This window comes from Ambystoma mexicanum, chromosome 3p (assembly GCF_040938575.1).
Source record: "Ambystoma mexicanum isolate Mex_15411 chromosome 3p, UKY_AmexF1_1, whole genome shotgun sequence".
Taxonomy (NCBI): domain Eukaryota; kingdom Metazoa; phylum Chordata; class Amphibia; order Caudata; family Ambystomatidae; genus Ambystoma; species Ambystoma mexicanum.
In genome coordinates, this window is record NC_090925.1 from 1252480777 (window position 1) to 1252499410 (window position 18634).

The 18634-nt window shown below is 45.7% G+C and overlaps 1 protein-coding gene across 1 annotated transcript in view; it reads left to right on the forward strand.

Moving 5' to 3' along the window:
• Positions 1-18634, forward strand: part of LOC138581416 (cytochrome P450 2D15-like) — a 458914-nt gene that overhangs the window by 315671 nt on the left and 124609 nt on the right. Inside the window, exon 6 of the mRNA XM_069652731.1 lies at positions 14724-14865. Coding sequence (XP_069508832.1) covers positions 14724-14865 — 142 coding nt within the window. The remainder of the gene's footprint in view (positions 1-14723; positions 14866-18634) is intronic.

Sequence of the window (18634 nt, forward strand, 5' to 3'; positions counted from 1 at the left end):
GAAATCCTTTCCAAACCTTTTTTTTTCCCTGCAGCCGAGATTTTTTTATTGATTGATTTTTAAACATGCCATACATCAAATTGATGTTGAATATTTGGAAACTGCTCTCTCATTGTCTTGGCTATTGAAAAGTGTCTGTCCGTGGCTATGAGGTCGATTTGCATTCCCCTCGATTGTAGATATTCCAGTGATTTTATAAAACCAAGTTTCTCCATGGCCACTGAGGATTTACATTCGGACACCTGCACGACCACCAAACTCACAATTTTCTTACTTTCCATGTCCTGAAAGTGGTATCTGCAGTACTTAGCAGAAAATCCGGGGCTGTCAAACTGTCCATCACCGGCTAGCCTGAACCGTTTGTCAGAGAATGTACTTTGAATAGACAATTGTTCAATGTTCCAAGCTTCACTAATGGCAGGGAATAGATAATCACGTTGGTATTTGTAGTACTGCGTTTTAGAAATGAAATGGAGTCCCACAAACTGAAAGAAACTGGATAACTTCCTGAAACTAGAGCCACTGAAAAGTAAAGCTGCTGCACACAGTAGATTGCCAGCTGGCAGTTTCCCCAGCATCGGTTGAGCGGACCATGAAAATGTTTTATGTAACTTTTGACAGTTGGCATGTATTTTGAGTTTACTGCCTTGTGTTAGACGAGTCACATTCACCAATGGCTTCCCACATACTTCCCCTCTCACTGAATGCACACATTTCAGCATCTTTATAATCTCCATCAAGCTGCTGTCGAATAGTATGTATTTGGCCTCTTTTAGTAGACTGTCATCCTGCATCACTGTTGTTTCGGACTGAATCGTTGTGGACATATCAGCCAAACTGGACATACTATAGTTGATATCTTTGTCTAGTTCGTCGGTCAACAGTGTTGATGCTTCAGTATATGTAATTTCAACATCTGTTACTTGACCATGGATAGGAGAATACATCAATGTCGACTGCTTTTTGGGTGGCATTTTTTTGGCGGGTGTCGATTGTGTCAAGTGCTCTGCGAGTAATGTAAAACTATCTTCTATACATTCAGTTTCATCTTCATCTGGCGGAGCAGTCGCATTGTAGCAATGGTCCAAAAACACTTTGCTGGATTCGCCGGTCACATTAAATTCATTTTCTGGCCATTGGACAAAGGCATATCGAGTCTGAACACGCGCGCCTCAATTAATAGTTTCTCCATGGTGAAAACAGTTTGGCAAGCAGCATCTCTCATTTGTGTTGCTGTCCGTGTCTGCATAGTTTGTACTCCATCGGGCAACTACAGGAAAGATAGGAAAAAGGATGTTCAGTGTAAATCCAACATACAGTATCGTACAATTTACATTTAAAAAAAGCATATAATGAAGGCTTTAAGTCGATCAATCGTACAAACATTTCCTATGCACCTTACCAGAGTTTTCGTCTCTTGAACACAAGCGAAATCAGGCAGCAGGGCGCGGCCATCTTGTGATGATCTTATCACTTGCTGCATCGCCCTGGGTGACCTGCCTCTGCGGCACTAAATCTATCCCCCGCCCCTGAGCCTGACATCAACAAATCATTCATATTCTCCGCCTCTCTCCCTGACGTTCTCAGTTGATTCTTCTTTGTGTACAAGGATGGGTCGTACATATTCGGGGTAAAGTGCAGGCTGCAGATGCGGTATCGATCACCCCTCTTGTCCTCCAAGACTTTTTTGACTCTACTTTCAAGCTCTGCCGGCGGATATCCACAATATCTGACCCATTCTCTTATTCGATCTACAGTCTTAGAGAATACATGCATTGTAGTGCCTTCAGATTTGTCATGTGTCTTCGAAGGGCAACTGAAAATCGAACATGCATGTTGTAAATTCTGCAAAATAAAGGTCAACATTATTCGAAATGTACTTTGCATGACAATGTGAGAAAGAAGGAATTAGACCATACATTGTTCAATGCAAGCTTTGTTTTGGGCACCACAGCAAAACCAGTGCAGCGTGGGCGGCTATATTATAGGATAATTTTCACAAAAAATTCATTGATGTGACGAAAATCAGAACATGTTACTCGTCCCTTGAATGTACTATCGTGCATGAAAAGGAAACATGCTTATATTATAGACACGGTGCGCAAAGAATGCAATTCGATGCCAATTGACACTGATGAAAATTGACATATCGATAACATAACAAATGAAACTCAAGTCAATAGCAATGAGACCAATGAACATAGCACTATTGAGTACGTTACTTCGAAATAGATAGACATTTACAAATGAAGGAGACATGATTAGGATACATGCCCTTACCTTGACCAACAAACAGTTAGATTCAGCAAGCAGAGTAGTTAGTGGCAGGAGAACAGGGAGATGTTCACAGGTAGCACACTGACGAGTTGACTCGAAGCGGTCACAGAAGTTCACAGACAGCACGACGACGAGCAGATTAGCATCGGTCACCGGGGTTCTCAGGTAGCAAGTTCAAGAGTTGACTTGCAGTGCTCGAAGATGTTCTCACGATAAATATCAAGTGGTTTATAAAGAATTACAAAAATGGGTGTGTTTGTGAATGAATGACGTGTATATGTTGTGGTATTATGTGTATTGCAGGGGCGCGGCCTGCTTCAAGGGGAGCCTGCCAGGAGACACGGGGTCTGAAGAGGCCATGTGAACAATGACCCCTGCGCGAAGATAGCTTTGAAGTGTACATGGTCTTTGGCACCTTGGCCGTTCGCGCCCCTGACAGCACCCCTTGGCAGCGCACATCCACTGGTGCGAACTGCCTTTGATAGTGGAGGGGGGATGGATGGGCCGTGGGCGTGCAGACAAGGCACCGGAACACTGCTGAATGGAGACACACTTATGTGGATTGCAGGGGCGCGGCCTGCTTCACGGGGAGCCTGCCTGGAGACACGGGGTCTGAGGAGGCCATGTGAACAATGACCCCTGCGCGAAGATAGCTTTGAAGTGTACATGGTGTTTGGCACCTTGGCCGTTCGCGCCCCTGATAGCACCCCTTGGCAGCGCACATCCACTGGTGCGAACTGCCTTTGATAGTGGAGGGTGGGTGGATGGGCCGGAGGCGTGCAGACAAGGCACCGGAACACTGCTGAATGGAGACACACTTGATTCACTTAAAAACTGAAACAACCATTGATAAAAAATATGTTGCGTTTTATTTTGTTTCTTATTTCGATGGCACAAAACTACTACACATTGTAAAGGTCTGGTTGCAGCACAGCGAGGGAAAATCCCCTGTACTGACCGCTGTCACTGGGGAAAGTTTCTCTAATGGCACCAACGACACAGGCGGGTATTACTCGTAGAACGGAGTGTCCAAGCCTCCCATTAAGCCACCATGTAAAAGAACGATAGACCACCAGCCGGTACCACCTGTGAAAGAGAAAGATACTAACTGTTTTTAAATGACCAAGATAAGTGTATTAAACCTTAGTTGTCAATGACAATTCTTGTATCCAATGGGATTTTTCGCCAGAACAAATGCTAACTAGACACTGCACAATATTGAACGACTTTTATACGACTATTACTAGAGAATTGCAAGACTAAATTGATATGACAATGATATATTGAAGTTATGAGAATATAGGAGACAACCATGAAATAGTAGTGGCCTAACTGACATCACAACCAGAGTATACTTACTTGTTACTTGGATTACGAGGGCGAACTGTTGCGCGAAGTTCGTGCAAAAGCACCATCAAAATCCTCAACACGGATCGTGTGAGGCAGGCTGCCCAAAATTATTTATCCATCCCAAAATCACGCCAAAATACTTGAGAAAGAGCTCGAACCCAAAACATAGGGATTTGATCTTACGTTTTAGACTTAACATCATAAGAACGAAGCAAAACCTAATGAAATGCGGATTAGCAAGTGATAACATATGCCGTCTATGCAATCAGGAGGCGGAATCGCTAAAACACTTAATCTTATTTTGCAAGGAATTAAAAACGGAACAAACAAAATTGCTATACAAGGTGCTTACTCCATCATGTGACCTAGACTCAGACTTATGGTGGAGCGCTGTGTACGACGACTTAAACCAGAAAACAATCAGAGCTCTGGGCATCTTTCTTGAAATGTTGTTAAAAAGACTTTCGGGTGGAGATGAAGGTGGACAATAACGAATATTGTTGAAATGAATGTGAAATCTTCTTTTTCTTTTTTAAAGCAAAAGTTTGTATTTGTTTACACTAAATGCTTATAAAAAAAAGAAATACCCTTTGTATGCTACTGGGCATGTTGGCTCCTTTTGAACAAATTAACATCCGACTATGTCTGGGTGTAAAGGGTCTGTAGTTGGGACCACCAATTATTAAGTTTAGTGTAACCAAATGTAAAGTCTACAAAGAGCGGGAATAGCTATGTTAGGTTTAAAACTCACTGTATGCCACTACAAAGTCAACCATGGAACTCAAATTATAAACACTCACCTGTACCACCACAAATACAGCCTTAACACTCACTTCAAGAATTAGGCAGGTTACATTGATGCTATAGTTGATGTAAGTGTTAAGGCTGGATATGTAGTGCTATGGAATGAGTGCTCATATTTCGAGTTTCATGATTGAATTAGTAGTGGTATACAGCCAGTGCTTGTATCTTAATGTTGGTATTCCCACTACTTGCAAAAATAACTTTTTGTTAGATTAATCTTAACTCTTCATTTTAAAAGTTGTATCTAGTTTCAGTGTATTATTTTGCGGATTATGGCATATAGTGTATGAGTGTATTCCTTATAAGTGGATGTAGTATGAGTGTTTGCCGAATAAATGCATCAGCATATGAGCCTATTGCTTATGGTCCAAACAGTTTACATTTCATACATGTATGCAATTTACATCTTGTATACTTCTTATATACATATGAACATTTACATCAAAGTTAGGCCTGACTTTGACATGAGTTTTTATAGGTACATTTGTGTACATTTACACAATACACATACATGTCCAGTTTGTGTAGAAGATGTCCCTTCATTTAACAGATGTCTTCTAGACCTTCTATAGTTAGGCAACTGGGTAGCATAAGTGTGCGTTGTAAGTGTGTGTGGTATATGGCACATGATTGTATGTTGTGTAAGTGCCTGGTATGTATGTATGACATATATGTAGCGTATGAATGTTAGGAGTGAAGTCATATGCAATGCACATGTGCTATACACCTCCCACAAATATGAACGCTCACATGAAAGTGAGGTTTCACTTTGATGTGAGTTTTTATACATTTAGGAGTATACAAGTTTTAAAATTCCTACATGAATGTAATTTACATCTCCTATACATTTCATACATATATAAAAAAATGAATTTAATGTGAGTTTGTATCCATATATTAGTGTTGTGGCAAGGTCAGGGGAGAGAGGGAGCCCACCCCAAACCTCCCGAAGCTGCCAGTGGAAGTGTGCACAGGCCTCCTCCGTTCCCCACCTTACCTGTGATGATGGCAGCATCCTCCTTGCCAGAGAACCCCGACAGGGAGAAGATGAAACAAGAATCAGCAAAAGGAAGATACCATGCACCTAAGACTCTGTTTGTTCTACATGTGGCCCAGAAATAGAGGCCTTATTAAAGAATGTTCCAACCAGTGGCGTCGCTAAGGTGGGGCCTGGGGGGGCCAGCCCCCCCCCTGTAAAACCCTGTGCCGCCCCTTGTGCCCCCCCTACCTAAGACGAGCAGTGACCATGTTCTCCCCATACTTTTGTCTGTGCCCCCCCTACTTTTGTCTTTGGCCCCCTCTGTGCCCCTCCTAAATTTGATTCCTGGCGACGCCACTGGTTCCAACAGCCCACCAGGGACATTACAAGGCCCACCTGAAGGCCTTATCAAACGGGGACACCAGTCCCTTAAAAAGTCTTTAACTATCTTTGCAAGAGATGCTGTCAGAAAAGGGGGCATGCTTACAAGCCCTTTTTGAAGCCTCCCTAAGCACTTCCTCTACTGCATCCCCTTGAGTCAGGTAAATGATTGGACAGGTTGTGCATCCAATCCTGGGATGGGTGGGATATTTAAGAAAGTGCGTGTGAGCTGTGCAGGGTGGGTTAGTTGGATGAGGACAGGCAGTGGAGAATGATATCCGAGAGACCAGGGGAGGTGAAAGCGAAAGGAGTGCGGAGGCTATCGTGAGAGGGGGTCTGTGGAGTATTTGTGTTTGTGAGTAGGGAGTGTGTGAACTAGTGATAGTGTAGAAAGTAGTAGCAGTTGGATCTGGTTGTAGTAGCAGGAAGTGCTAGTTGGTAGTAGGCGGTGGTAGGGGTCGTATTGTGAGTGGCAGGCACAGAGAGGGTTTGTGAGAGTAGTAGGAACAGGGCAGAGAGGAAGTAGTGGTAGTGTGGAATCAGTATTGGGGGAATAGAGGGTCTAGTAGTAAGGAGGAAGGAAGGCGATATCAGAAGTATTGGTAGTAGAGTGGCGGTTGGAATAAGGAAAGAGGTAACATCTAAGGGTGGAAGTAGGAAGGCAGAGTGTGAGAGCGGAGGAACAGTGGCACGGCGGGAGGGGGAACATCCCGGGGGCCAGTGTATAGATTGGGTCAGGAGAGACTGTGCATGCAAGGAGAACATAGTGACGTACAATTACAAAAATTGTAATAAACATTGCATGAAAAAATATTTAAATGCCTTTTACAGTGCACATTGTAAAAATACCTATTTTCAGGGGGGGGCAACTCTCCTTAGCTCTCCTACTGCTAAACTCTACTTGTCTCCCTCCCCTTTATTCCAATGTTTACCTAAATATGTTTTAACACCTAAATCCCACCCCTATCATTGCATTTTCTTTTCTTTATTTCGATATTGTTTCTGCTTTTAGGTATTTTGTACCCACTCTGTTATTTCTTGCAATATTATTTCATCTTTATACATTCATTATTTCCTTCAATATGATCACTGGGACAACTAGAAGACCCCTCTGGAGTTAGCCAGCCATCATCTTATGGATACCCTTTTTAGCCTAAGAAAGAAATGGCGACAGTAGGCATTACCTTTCATTATTACTAACAATCCCATTAGACACGACTGGGACAGGGAGGTGGGATAAGGCCGGGGAAGTTGATAGAGAGAGGGACGGCCCTAAGCCAAATCTCCCAAGAAGAACCGTTAGGGCCTAAAGAACCTAGAAAACAGATGACATTCTGACCCTTTATATTTTAATAAAAACCCTTGGACTTGTATTTGTGGCGGACCACCCTGTCACAGTCTACATACATGATATGTGCATCCCCTACAAGTAAGTGTGCAGTTTGAATAGAAGATGTAGGTAGATTCTGAGCATGTGTCACAATAGGGTGTGTTGTAAGAGCATGTGTTGTAAGTGTGTGTGTGTGTGTGTAGCGTAAGAGCACACAGTGCAAGTTTGTGTCATAAGTGTGTGCCGCAAGTGTGTGTCATTAGAGCATATGTCATAAGTGTGTGTGTCATAAGTTTGTGTGTCATACAAGTGTGTGTCATACATGTGCAGGTCAAAAGTGTGTGTCTCATAAGTGATTTTCTTAGAGTATGTGTTCTAAATGTATGAGTCTTAAGAGTGTGTGGGATAAGTTGTGGTAAGAGCGTGTGTCGTAAGAGCATGTGTCATAAGTTTGTGTCATACATGTGTGTCATAAAAGTGTGCGTTGTGTGACACGGCCAGTAACCAGGCGAGGGACAGGAACCCCTCCTTGGCCTACCAGGGAGTAATCCTGAGGTGGAGGGTGGCAGCAGAGAGGCCCCAATTACTGTCACCCCCGAATACTTGTATGCAGACGCTTGTCTCCAGCAATGCCTCATTACCAAAATGGCACAGTTCCCATTGTACTTTCGGACATGAAGCTGTTCAAGATAACAGCCAAGCAACCATGAAACATCTGAAACATCTGAAAGTCAGAAAGGGGAGTAACAACCCACCTAGAAGATTGAAACCCTCCAGAGACCCTGCACTGCTTTTGCCCTGCTGGAAAAAGCTGCAAGTCTATGCAGCAGTCAAAAAGATGGCGTGGTCCCAGCAGAAAACACCCGCGGGATACATCGCACACTGTAGAACACCAGAGAACAAAGAGGAACAAAGTCTCCTTGTACATAAACATTTTACCTCAGTACAGAAAGCTATGGAGACTAACTGCTACCATGATCCCGGTATGACCCAATGGACATTACGCGGCGAGCCCATGCAGAGACATTGAACAGGGTTTATACACCTTTTCAAAGCTTTTTCATGCACATACACACTGCAGGGAGGGCAGAGCAGTGTATATTGGATAGGGAATCGTAACCAACCCCTAAAGAGGAAGTGGCACTTAAGGGAGGCACAAGAAATCGGGAAGTGTGGGCTTTTTGAGTAAGGTCATCAGTGGAAGTGGAGGTGAACCAAGAGACCAGCAGAAAGAAGAGAGGAGTGGAGGCTTGTGGAGGAGATTGTTGTAGCAGGTGAGGTATTGGTTTAGGCGTGATAGTGGTTCTGAAGTGTCAGTGTGTGTGTATGTGTGGTGAGTAGATGTGATTAATCAACTCACATGCCCCCCAGCATCAACATGTGAACCACCACCCTACTGAGGGTCTGGTTCATCAGCAAGGCGAAAGTACTGGCTTAGGCCATCTGCATTTCCATGCTGGGAGCCTGGCTTGTTCTGGATGTCCATATCTAATCCCTGTAAGGATATGGCCCAATGCAAAAGCTCAGGGTTCTCCCCTTGCATGGCCATTAACCATGGAAAGGGCCGGTGGTCTATTTGGATGGTGAGGTGCGACTCAAAGATGTAGGGTTTCAGCTTCTTCACCGCCCACACAACCGCATAAGCCTCTTTTTCAACGATAGCCCAGTTCCTTTCCCATTTAGTTAATCGGCTGCTAATGTAGACAATAGGCTGCTCTATCCCCTGAGAGTTCTGCTGCGCTAACACTGCTGCAATCGCAAAATCCTAGGCATCTGGCTGGATCATGAACCTCCTGTCTGGCATTTTCAGGACAGGGGCCCTGCGCAATCCATCCTACAAATCCTAACAGGAGGTTTGAAAACGGGTCCCAAAGTTAACTTCTCTGGCATCTTTTCAAAGTTAAATCCTTCAGAGGCATGGCAATGATCCCATACCCCTTGATAAATGACTGGTAGTACCCAGTCAGACCTAGGAAGTGTTTGTGTTCCTGAGGAATGGGGTGAGCACCTGTCTTTGTGACAGAATTGAGCCAACTGTAGTCCACACAAAAGCAGACTTCATTCTTCCCATCACTGTCTTTTGAGAAACCAGTGCCACTGGGCTAGTCCAGGGGTTGTGGGATGGCTCTATCACTCCTCTGGACAACATCTTGGAAACTACCTCTGTGATGGTGTCCGTGACCTCATTAGACATCCAGCACATCCAGTGACTCCTTCTCTTCACTGGCTTACTGTCTCCCGTATCCTCATCATGGATGCAACAATCTGTGTGACCTGGAGTCAGTGAAAACAGACCGTCAAACAGTCCCAGTAAACAGCGACAGCCTGTCATTTGCTGTTCTGACAGGGCTGTTGCAAGGATGACACCTCTAACTGACCCATCTGTGGCTTCAGTGTTCAGAAGGTCTGGGAGGGGACTGGTCTCCTCCTCTGTCACTAACGCCTTGACCAAGTAATCCCGGCTATAATGTGGTTTTAGCCGGTTGACGTGAACGACCCTGCGCATCTGTTTAGATCCTTTCACGTCAATGAGATAATTTACCTCACAGGCGTTTTCCAGAACACAGTAAGGCCCAGTCCACTTATCCTGAAGGGCACTAGGTTTGACAGGTTCCATAAACCACACTCAGTGGCCTGGAGAATAAACTGTCACTGTTGCCTTCTGGTCGTGCCAGTGCGCCATCAGCTCCTGACTGGCCTTTCTTGGTCGACTGTTCCATGTACTTTGTCATACTAGACTGAAGGCCAAGTACATAGTCCACCACATCTCGTGTGGGGGATGAGGGGTTGACCTCCCATCCCTCTCTCTCTCTAGACAGAGGGTACCTCATACAGGGTGTCCAAACAGACGCTCAAAGGGGCTAAACCCTACTCCGTTCTGTGGCACCTCCGTGTCGGCAAACAAAAGGTATGGGAGTCGGATATACCATTTTCTCTTCAGGTGCTCTTCCAAGCCACCCATCATGCCTTTCAGGGTCTTGATGAACCGCTCAAAAAGCCTGTTTTTTTGTGGATGGAAGGATGTAGAGAACCAGTAGGCAACTTCACACTCCACATAGCCTTCATATACACTGTGATGAAGTTTGTTCCCCTGTCAGAAACAACTGACTTGAGGAAACCAACATGGACGAATATCCCAATCAGAGCCTTCGCAACGAGAGGGGCTTTGATGCTCCTCAGAGGGACAGCCTCAGGGTACCTACCACCACCAAGATGTATCTGTTCGCAGATCTGGTTTGGGGATCCAAAGGACCCACAATGTCCATACCTATTCTCTTGAAAGGCTGCCCAACCACAGGTAGTGGAATTAAGGGTTTCTTTGTGGCACTGGCTGACATTCCAGAAGCCTGACAAATCAGCAGGACCAGACACATTCTTTGACTTTTATGCAAAACTGGGCCAGTAGAAGTATGCAGACAACCGGTCCGATGTCTTAGTCACTCCCAAGTGCCCCGCTAAAGGAATCTGGTGAGCCCAATCAAAAAGGAACTTTATGTGGCATTGGGGAATCACCAACCTTCTGGTGCCCTCACTCTCAGAGTCCTTTGGCTCACTGTACATGAGTCCATACTCCCAGTACACTTTGACCAGCCCAGGGGCCTCTGCCTTAGTCTGCTCCTCTTTCTGCTTCCACAGGCCCGCCAGAGTAGGACACTCTTTCTGGGCTTTAAAGAAGTCAGTCTGATCTGGGCTGATGCAAACTCATCCCGCTTGGGCAGGCTCTTCAGATGGGAACTCAGCTGGTCCTCCACCTCAGGTTCCTGTGCTGTGACAGGCAACTCTGAAGTCACCGAGTCCCCTGCTACCAAAGTAGGGACCTCAGTGGCTACTGGCCCCGTCTCCCGCGGAAGTAGGTGACTCAGCATGCCCGTCCCTCCAACAAGCCCTCTGGAATCACTCCAGGCCCTAAGGCACTGAGAGCCTTCAATGTGGCTGCCTCTTTGACCTTTGATCTGGTAGCCACCGTGACTAACTCGGAGTCAGAAAGATTACCCAACAGACATGGGACTAGTAGGGAGTCTTTTACCACTAAACAGCGCTGGATCATTTCACCTCGCCAGCTGAACTCTACTATCGCCAAGGGGCACTTACTCTTTCCGTCAAACCCACTGATGCTACAATCAGGCCCATTAATATACTAGCCTGGCTGTACCCAGTGGCGGATGACAACAGTTGCGGTGTCTCTGACAGTTTTATGTCCATTGATATACACATGTTCTTAGAACAGTTGAGTATTATTGGCAACTGGGATCTCTTCTGGAGTCCCGGTACCGTTCCCACTCAGTGTAACCAATCCACATTCAGCCACTCCTTGGCCTAGTGGGAAGTCCTCCTCCAGGAGGCCCACACTAAAGATGGCTTCCTCCATGAGTCCAACATTCACTATGGCTTGCTTGGTTAAGCCCTTGCAAGCAGGATCCCCTTTCCTATGGTCCAGCTCCATACACACTTGTCCCACTGTTTTTGTTCCTCCAGCACTAGTCTCCTCTCCTCCAGCAGGAGCTTTCTAGCCGCTACTTTGTTAAGAGCTGGAACAATTATGGGCCACTAAGAGGTTGTGCCGAGACCTGGGACTGGCGCGATTCTGCACTAGCCCCTGGCCCACTGACACTCTGGAGTGTTGAGAAACCACATTTGCCCCCTTGAGGGATGGTTGGTAAGAAGCACTACTCATGCTGTCTTCCTCATCATCTTCCACCACCCCTTCTGGAACGCCTTCCTCATTCAGGTACGCAGTCCCTAGCCTGTCCCCTTGTTTCTCTTCGCCAGCCGCTCTCACTTTTACCCAAGCTTGGAGGCCTCTCTTGACATAGGATGCAGAGGACATCCTTGCACATGCCTTTCACAGTCTCTGTGTCAAGATCCATGATTATTTAACAACACCTAGCAGTGTTCTAAACATTGCTTGCAACAGTACTTTTATTGTTGAGTGACTGAGCTGTGCTTAAGTCTCCAACTAGATCTGACCGTCTGCCACCAATGTGACGAATCCACTTCCGGGGTGCCAGTGGTCAAGGGTTGAATATCGGTTTCTAAACCATCAATCAGCCCCACGCCATTAATACACCGGAAGGGATCCAAACAGATTGGAATGACAAGCAAATTATAAACCTCCTTGTCCAATTTTGTTAACGTGGATGGAGTGGCAGGCTTATCTCCGAAAGGTCATGGATCATTGGTTAGTTGCAACACAGATAAAATACAATTATTATGCAATGATAAAAGGGACTGTGCAGTCAAGGTTGTATAAAATAATATCTAATTTTGATCACAACTGACAGTTCTAGCAACACTACAAAATACAATCCACCCTGTAAAGGAATGCAGAGGACAGACAGTTTCAAAGAAGGAAAAGTTGTGCACTCTGGATACTGACAGGAGGGTTGTCAGTATGGTTAATAACCACAACAGTTTGTTAAGGTTTCTTGGCTTTGGCACAAAGGGAGCAATGGGTCTCAAAATGTCTCTAGGGACCTTCTGGGAAGGACCAGGGGGACAGAACCACAATGTACCTTGTGCTGTAGATGTTCTAGGTGCTCGACAGGGTCAAGTCAACTTCAGGGCGCTTTGCAGGTTTATGTGACAGAGTTCGAGACGTGAGTCACCTGTGGGCATCAGGCGGTAAGACGGTTCAGAGAGCGAAACTGGATGAACGGCTGCCGGCTGGCCCACATGGCGGCTCGTGGTCAGAAATCATTGTCTGTGTTGATAGGCAGTTCTGAAGTATTGGTCGAGACGTCTCGGATGTCTGTAAGTGACGGCGGCTTAACAATGGTCAGCATTGCTGTCAGTTGCAGATCGGGGAACTCGACTGGCTCGAAAAAAGGCGGACACCGGTAGTTGCCCGTCGAGGGACTTCTCCCAGCTTCTTCCAGTGGGCTTGTGTCATCCTTTAAGGCGGACAGCCCACAGCTGTGGAGTGTTTTGCAGGCAGCTGCCTTGTCCTGGGTTGTGGTTTCAGAGATCTTCTGGCACTTCCTATCCCGGAAGCTTGCTGCAGAGCCTAGCAGGGCACATTGTGCAGTGACTGGGTACCAGTACTGGAGTGGCTGGAGGTTCCTCTGAGTTCTTTAACCCCCTCTGTTCCCTGGGAGATGTTTAGGGGAGGGATCTTGCTTCCCCTTTGGATATCCTGGCCTTCCTTCACTGGCAGAAGATGAAAGGCAGACTGCACCTTCAGCCAGAGCCCAAGGATGAATTATTATTTCTGATTCTGGTGCAGCCTTCAGCTGATCGGCCTAAAGAGGGGCTCCAGCTGTCTTCTAAACTCAAGTGGGCCACAGTGATTGGTGTAGGCTAAGCCTACCTTAATGAACCAATCCTGGGGTCCCTACCAACAATCTTCTGCATGCGTGAGGAGTGCTTTTGCAAGGTGAAGGGGTGAAAACAGGAACATGGTGTATCCCAGAACTAAAGCTGCGGTGAGGCCAGACTCTCTGGCTCCTGCAAACCACATTCTTGTACCTTATGAATGGGGTCCCCCTAGCGGGGTGACTTACTGTAACCAGCAGCCCCAGATATGACAGATCACTGTCATTGATTCCGAGGGTGGGAGCTGGCTTCAGGTTGACACAGTTACATAGGTAAGGTATTTGGGTTTCCTGTCTCCGTTGTTAACCTCTGCAGCCAGGCTCCATGTGGACCTGTTTGAAGTACCCTTTATTGGTATGTTAATCGCTGCCATCAACTACAGAGCCTAGCAAAAGAGCAGGGTGGATCTATGGAGCCTTTGTTAGTTAATCAACCTGGCCATGGCAGGGGGAAAGTTTGGTCCTCCCCCTTCCTGGAGATTACATAGTGCGCTCCTGGCTGTCACATTCCAACAAAACATGACAGGGCACACTGTGCCTGTAGGCTGTATTCACCCAGAGTGCACAGGTCTATGTGTTTGTCGTGGTGTGAGCATAGAACAATGTGTGTGGATTTGCCCCACACATTTATCTGAGGTTGGTCTACCACCATTCCATTAAATTAAAAATGTCAAAAGGCCCAGGGAAAAAGTGACATCAAAGTCAGTTCTGAATTTGAGGTGAGTTTTCATATATACCATATAGTAGTGTACATATATGAAATTTACATCTACACGTACATGTACAGTGTGTATGAATGATGCACATTCATTTGTGCACGCGCGATATACAGATACATCAATTTAAGATAAGATCTAGGGCATGCCAAATATCTTGTAAATTAAAGCAAAACCATTTTTAGATGTTTGGGTTGAACCTTTAAAATCTTTTCAAAACGCAATCAAAATGTTTTTTAAATATTAATGTGCCATGAAAACTTCAGACATTTTCCAGGCAGGGGCAGCTGCCTTGAAACGTTACTGTGGAATTTGTTCGGAATTGTTCATGGAAGACTTCAAGAGTTATTAAGAAAAGTTTTTTTCTGAAACACCACAGTCACACTTAACTATTTAATTTGTTAGCACGATGGCATAATCTGTGTGTAAGTGTGTATATGTTCAAAGGGCACACAAGTAGTTAACCTTAATAAGTTAACCATAATAATGTGTCACATTGTTGGGTTTGGCACCAGTCTCTGCACTACCACCAGTACGTGAGTGATTAACCTGTATCCTCATTCCCACCTTAACAGGTTAAAGACGACCCAAGCAGTAATATCTGTGAACAGAACCTTCTCGTTACAACCCTTGACCTGTATGGGGCGGGCACAGACACCCTCTCCACGACTCTGCGCTGGGCACTGCTCTACATGCTCCTGTATCCAGATGTGCAAAGTGAGTCTTTATGCGGTTTGATTTGTGCCTGGCATTGCAAAGGTTTTAAAAAGATATCAGTCACCCAATAGACCAGTATGTCAGCTGCAGCTTTTCATTCCAAGACCAACGATTTGATCAATTAATAATTCAGTACAGTTATGCAGAATATTGTGTAGGTTAGGGTTATATGTCCCCCATCTGGAATACCAATTCAGCTGAAATTAGACAACCTTTCCATCATGTTTTTCCATGATTTCTGATTCAGAATTGTTTTTCCACGTTCATGGGCACCTGATGAAGACCGCTGTCCCTCGGGCTAAAAGAACTACTGAAAGTGAACAGGAGGAGCGTGGGGAGTAAAAGGAGAAGTCCGAGAAGCATGGAGAAGTCCTGGAAATGCTCTTCTGTGGAATGGAGTAAATAAACCGTGAACTGATGAGCCTAACCCGCCTTAAGCAGGGCTGGTGCAAGCACTAGGCAAACTGGGCAACAAACATCAGGTGTTCCCTGTGTTATCATGAATTACAAAAGAGAAGTAAATCAAAATGAGTTAAAGTATCTGTATGATGCTCTCTTAGACCACAGTGCTCACAGGTCTAGCAGTCAATACCTTGGCTGTGGAATCATGGCTATTTCCTCCTGACACCTATTTTTAGGGGTGTGCATTACATGGCCTGACTCAAAAGTATAAACATGGAGGTGTAGCAGGAAGAGGTCTTGCTAAAACATAGTGGTCACTCACCCCCTGCAGGTCAGAGTGATGGTATATCCGTCCTGGGACTTTTGGAGGGAAAGCACGCTCCCGCCGAAGAAGACACCTCAAGATTAGGAGCAGGGTGAGGAGGTCACTTTCAAGTTCTGCAACAAGAAGCCGAATTACCTTTTCCTCACAATCCTCAAATTAGCACAAACATCCTGATGGATATAACCAGTGCTTAGTTTGTAAAAGAATATTTTCCAGCAATCCTGCGACACTGCGGTTGGGGAGTTCCCCACCACTGCTGCCACCACACATAGCTGCTCCCCACAGTGTCGACATATTTGGGGTTACACTACAGCTTGCACCTGCTCATTGTGATTGATGGGCGCACTGGCTATCACCACTGCGTAATTAAAGTGAGTCTGAGAGAATAAGTGCCAGGGCTCAAAAATAAGTGCCAGGTCTAAGCCCTAGCAAACACCCCCACAAATTAAGCACTGGATATAACTTTGTAATTAATCCTGGAAGGACTGACCTGATGATAGATTTGTTGCAGCCCTTGCTCTCAATCTGAAGAATATTCTTGTAAATTGCCATATTTTATTTGTGGGTGAATTCATAGCTGCAAACATTAGCTAGAATTTCTTCGAAGGTTTGCAAACAAAAACTGCGCAATTGATTTTGTAATATTTTGAGCACATTTTGCAACTAACGCTACACCACAATGGTCAGGACGTGCCTGTGTATGTCAGTGTATATGTATCTAGTGTAGGTTATAAAAACAAGATCAAATGCTGGCAGAGAACATGTGCAAAGTTAGCTTAAGTGCATAGAGCTCAACCTGTCAAATATGTATGTGGTTTGTATGATGTAATATTAAACTTACAGTGTAAAGCAGTAAACAAATCGGCCATTTTGAAGGGTCATTGTAGAACACTGGTCATTGGATAATTAAAAAAGGTCGGACCTTCCAACCTCCTCATTTGGATTACATAAAAGCAGGGCTTGTGCAGCTAATAAGTCAGTGGACATGCATTTGCATTCCTAAGGTCTGTGTATGTTTGTGTGTGTGTCTACCAACAGCTGTGATTACCACCCCATTTTCCTCACCTCTCCCTTCCATTCCCACACAAGAGGTAGGACAGACAGCGAGATTTAGCTGAAACAGAGAGCAGACAGCAAGCATATTTGCCCAGTGAGCCGCGTGTACCTGTCTCTCTCCCCAGCCAGCTTCTGATAAGACTTGCTGATTGGGGGAGAGGTGAGAAGATCGATCCATATGCATGGATGACGACAGGCTGCCTGGAGACAGCCACCATGCTATTACTGTTCTCTACAAATGAAACTTAAATTGGCAATGCCCATGCTGTGCCAGTAGTTTCTTGTGAGGGGAGTGTGCCCTGGTTCTGTCCACGCTGTACTGTACCCATTTTTAAACTTGTTTGCAATGTCCTGACCATGATGCACCTGTACTCATTTGTAAGTGAAGCTTGCACTGGCCTTCCACATGCTGCACCTTCACCAGGGTGTGAGGGAAGCTTGCACTGCTCCTGTTTTTGCTATACTTGTACCCATTTATAATACAAGTTATCAGTGACCCTTGCAGTCAGATAACTTGACAGCTGTGTTCTTGTACACGTTTGGGAAACTTTCAATGTCCCCGGAATAGTGAACCTGTACCCATTTGCAAGGAATGTTGACTATCACTTCTTATGTTCAACCTGTGTGTGAGGGAAGCTTGCACTGACCCTGTCCATCTGTACATATTTGTTATGAAAGCTTCAGTGACCCCATACATGCTGCATCCATTTCCAAGCAATGTTTGCACTGGTCCTACCCATTTGTGAGGGAAGCTTGCCCTGGCCAGACCCATGCTGTCCATGTAGCCATTGCTTAGGGAAACACGATTAACCTTGTCCAAGCTGTACCTGTAAATGCAGATGAGGTAAACATGCACCGGCCCTGTCCATTCTATGCCTGGACCTGTTTGGGAGAGAGGCTTGCATTGCCCAGGAGGTTCTTTTTTGAGAGGCCACTTCCTTTGTTTGTGAGAGAAGGTTGCTCTGAAGTGTGTGCACTCGGTTGTTAGAGAAGCTTGCATTGACCCTGCTGCACATGCTGCATCTGATGGATTTTGTGGCAAGTTTGCACTGGAGCTGCCTACGCTGTGCTTGCACCTGTTTGATTCGTAATGGAAGCTTATGCTGGTCCGGTCCATTTAGTAACTGTGTGCGTTGTATTTTTGAGGAAAGCTCATGTTTGAGGAGCTTTTGCAGTGCTGCTGCCTATGCAGTCACTGTTAAGGGATCCTGCGAGGGAAGATGGTGCTGCTGCTCCCCTTACGGCACCCGCAGTGTGTTATGGTAGCTAAAGTGCTGCTGTCCATGATGTAGCGGTCCAGTGGGTGACTGACGTTCTCACTGCTGCTTCCCGTGTTGTGTGTGTTCTTTTGTGTGGTGGTCACTTGCTCTGATGCTACCCATATTGTACTGTCCCTGTATGCCAGGGAAATGCAAACTTCTTCTGCATGTGCAGTCTTTTCTGCATGTGAATAGAGTTTGTACTGTTCCCGCCAGTGCCATTCCTGAGAAATCATCAGCATGATCCACATTCACAAAACAAAATGGATACCTTCACACATCAAACTGAGTCATGCTATAGGGGCCATTTCTGGGCTCAATTTGTGGGAAATGGTACATTTGAAAGCACATTGGGCCAGGAAATTGGTTAAGTGCTAAAGCCACTATTTAGAGCTTCTGCCACGTCTCAGCTCCACTTCCTGGTGGCCTGCTTGGGAGTCACACCCACCACCTCATTTGCACATCCTGAACTTACAGCAGCTCATTGGCGGTCATCAGCCACGGGGAAGAATTTGCCCGCATTGCCAGATGGTGCTGTGGGTAGCATGCCACCTGCTCTGGGCTGGCGTGGGCATTCCTCTCCTTTTGGCATCCCAGGTATTCAAGATGCCAAAGAGATCCCCTTTGTTCGGCTGAGACTGCATGGCCCGGGCAAAAGGGATACCATCGTTGCAGTGATATAACTCCTACCAGCCACCATTGCCCTCTGCCTTTCTGCTTGGGTTGA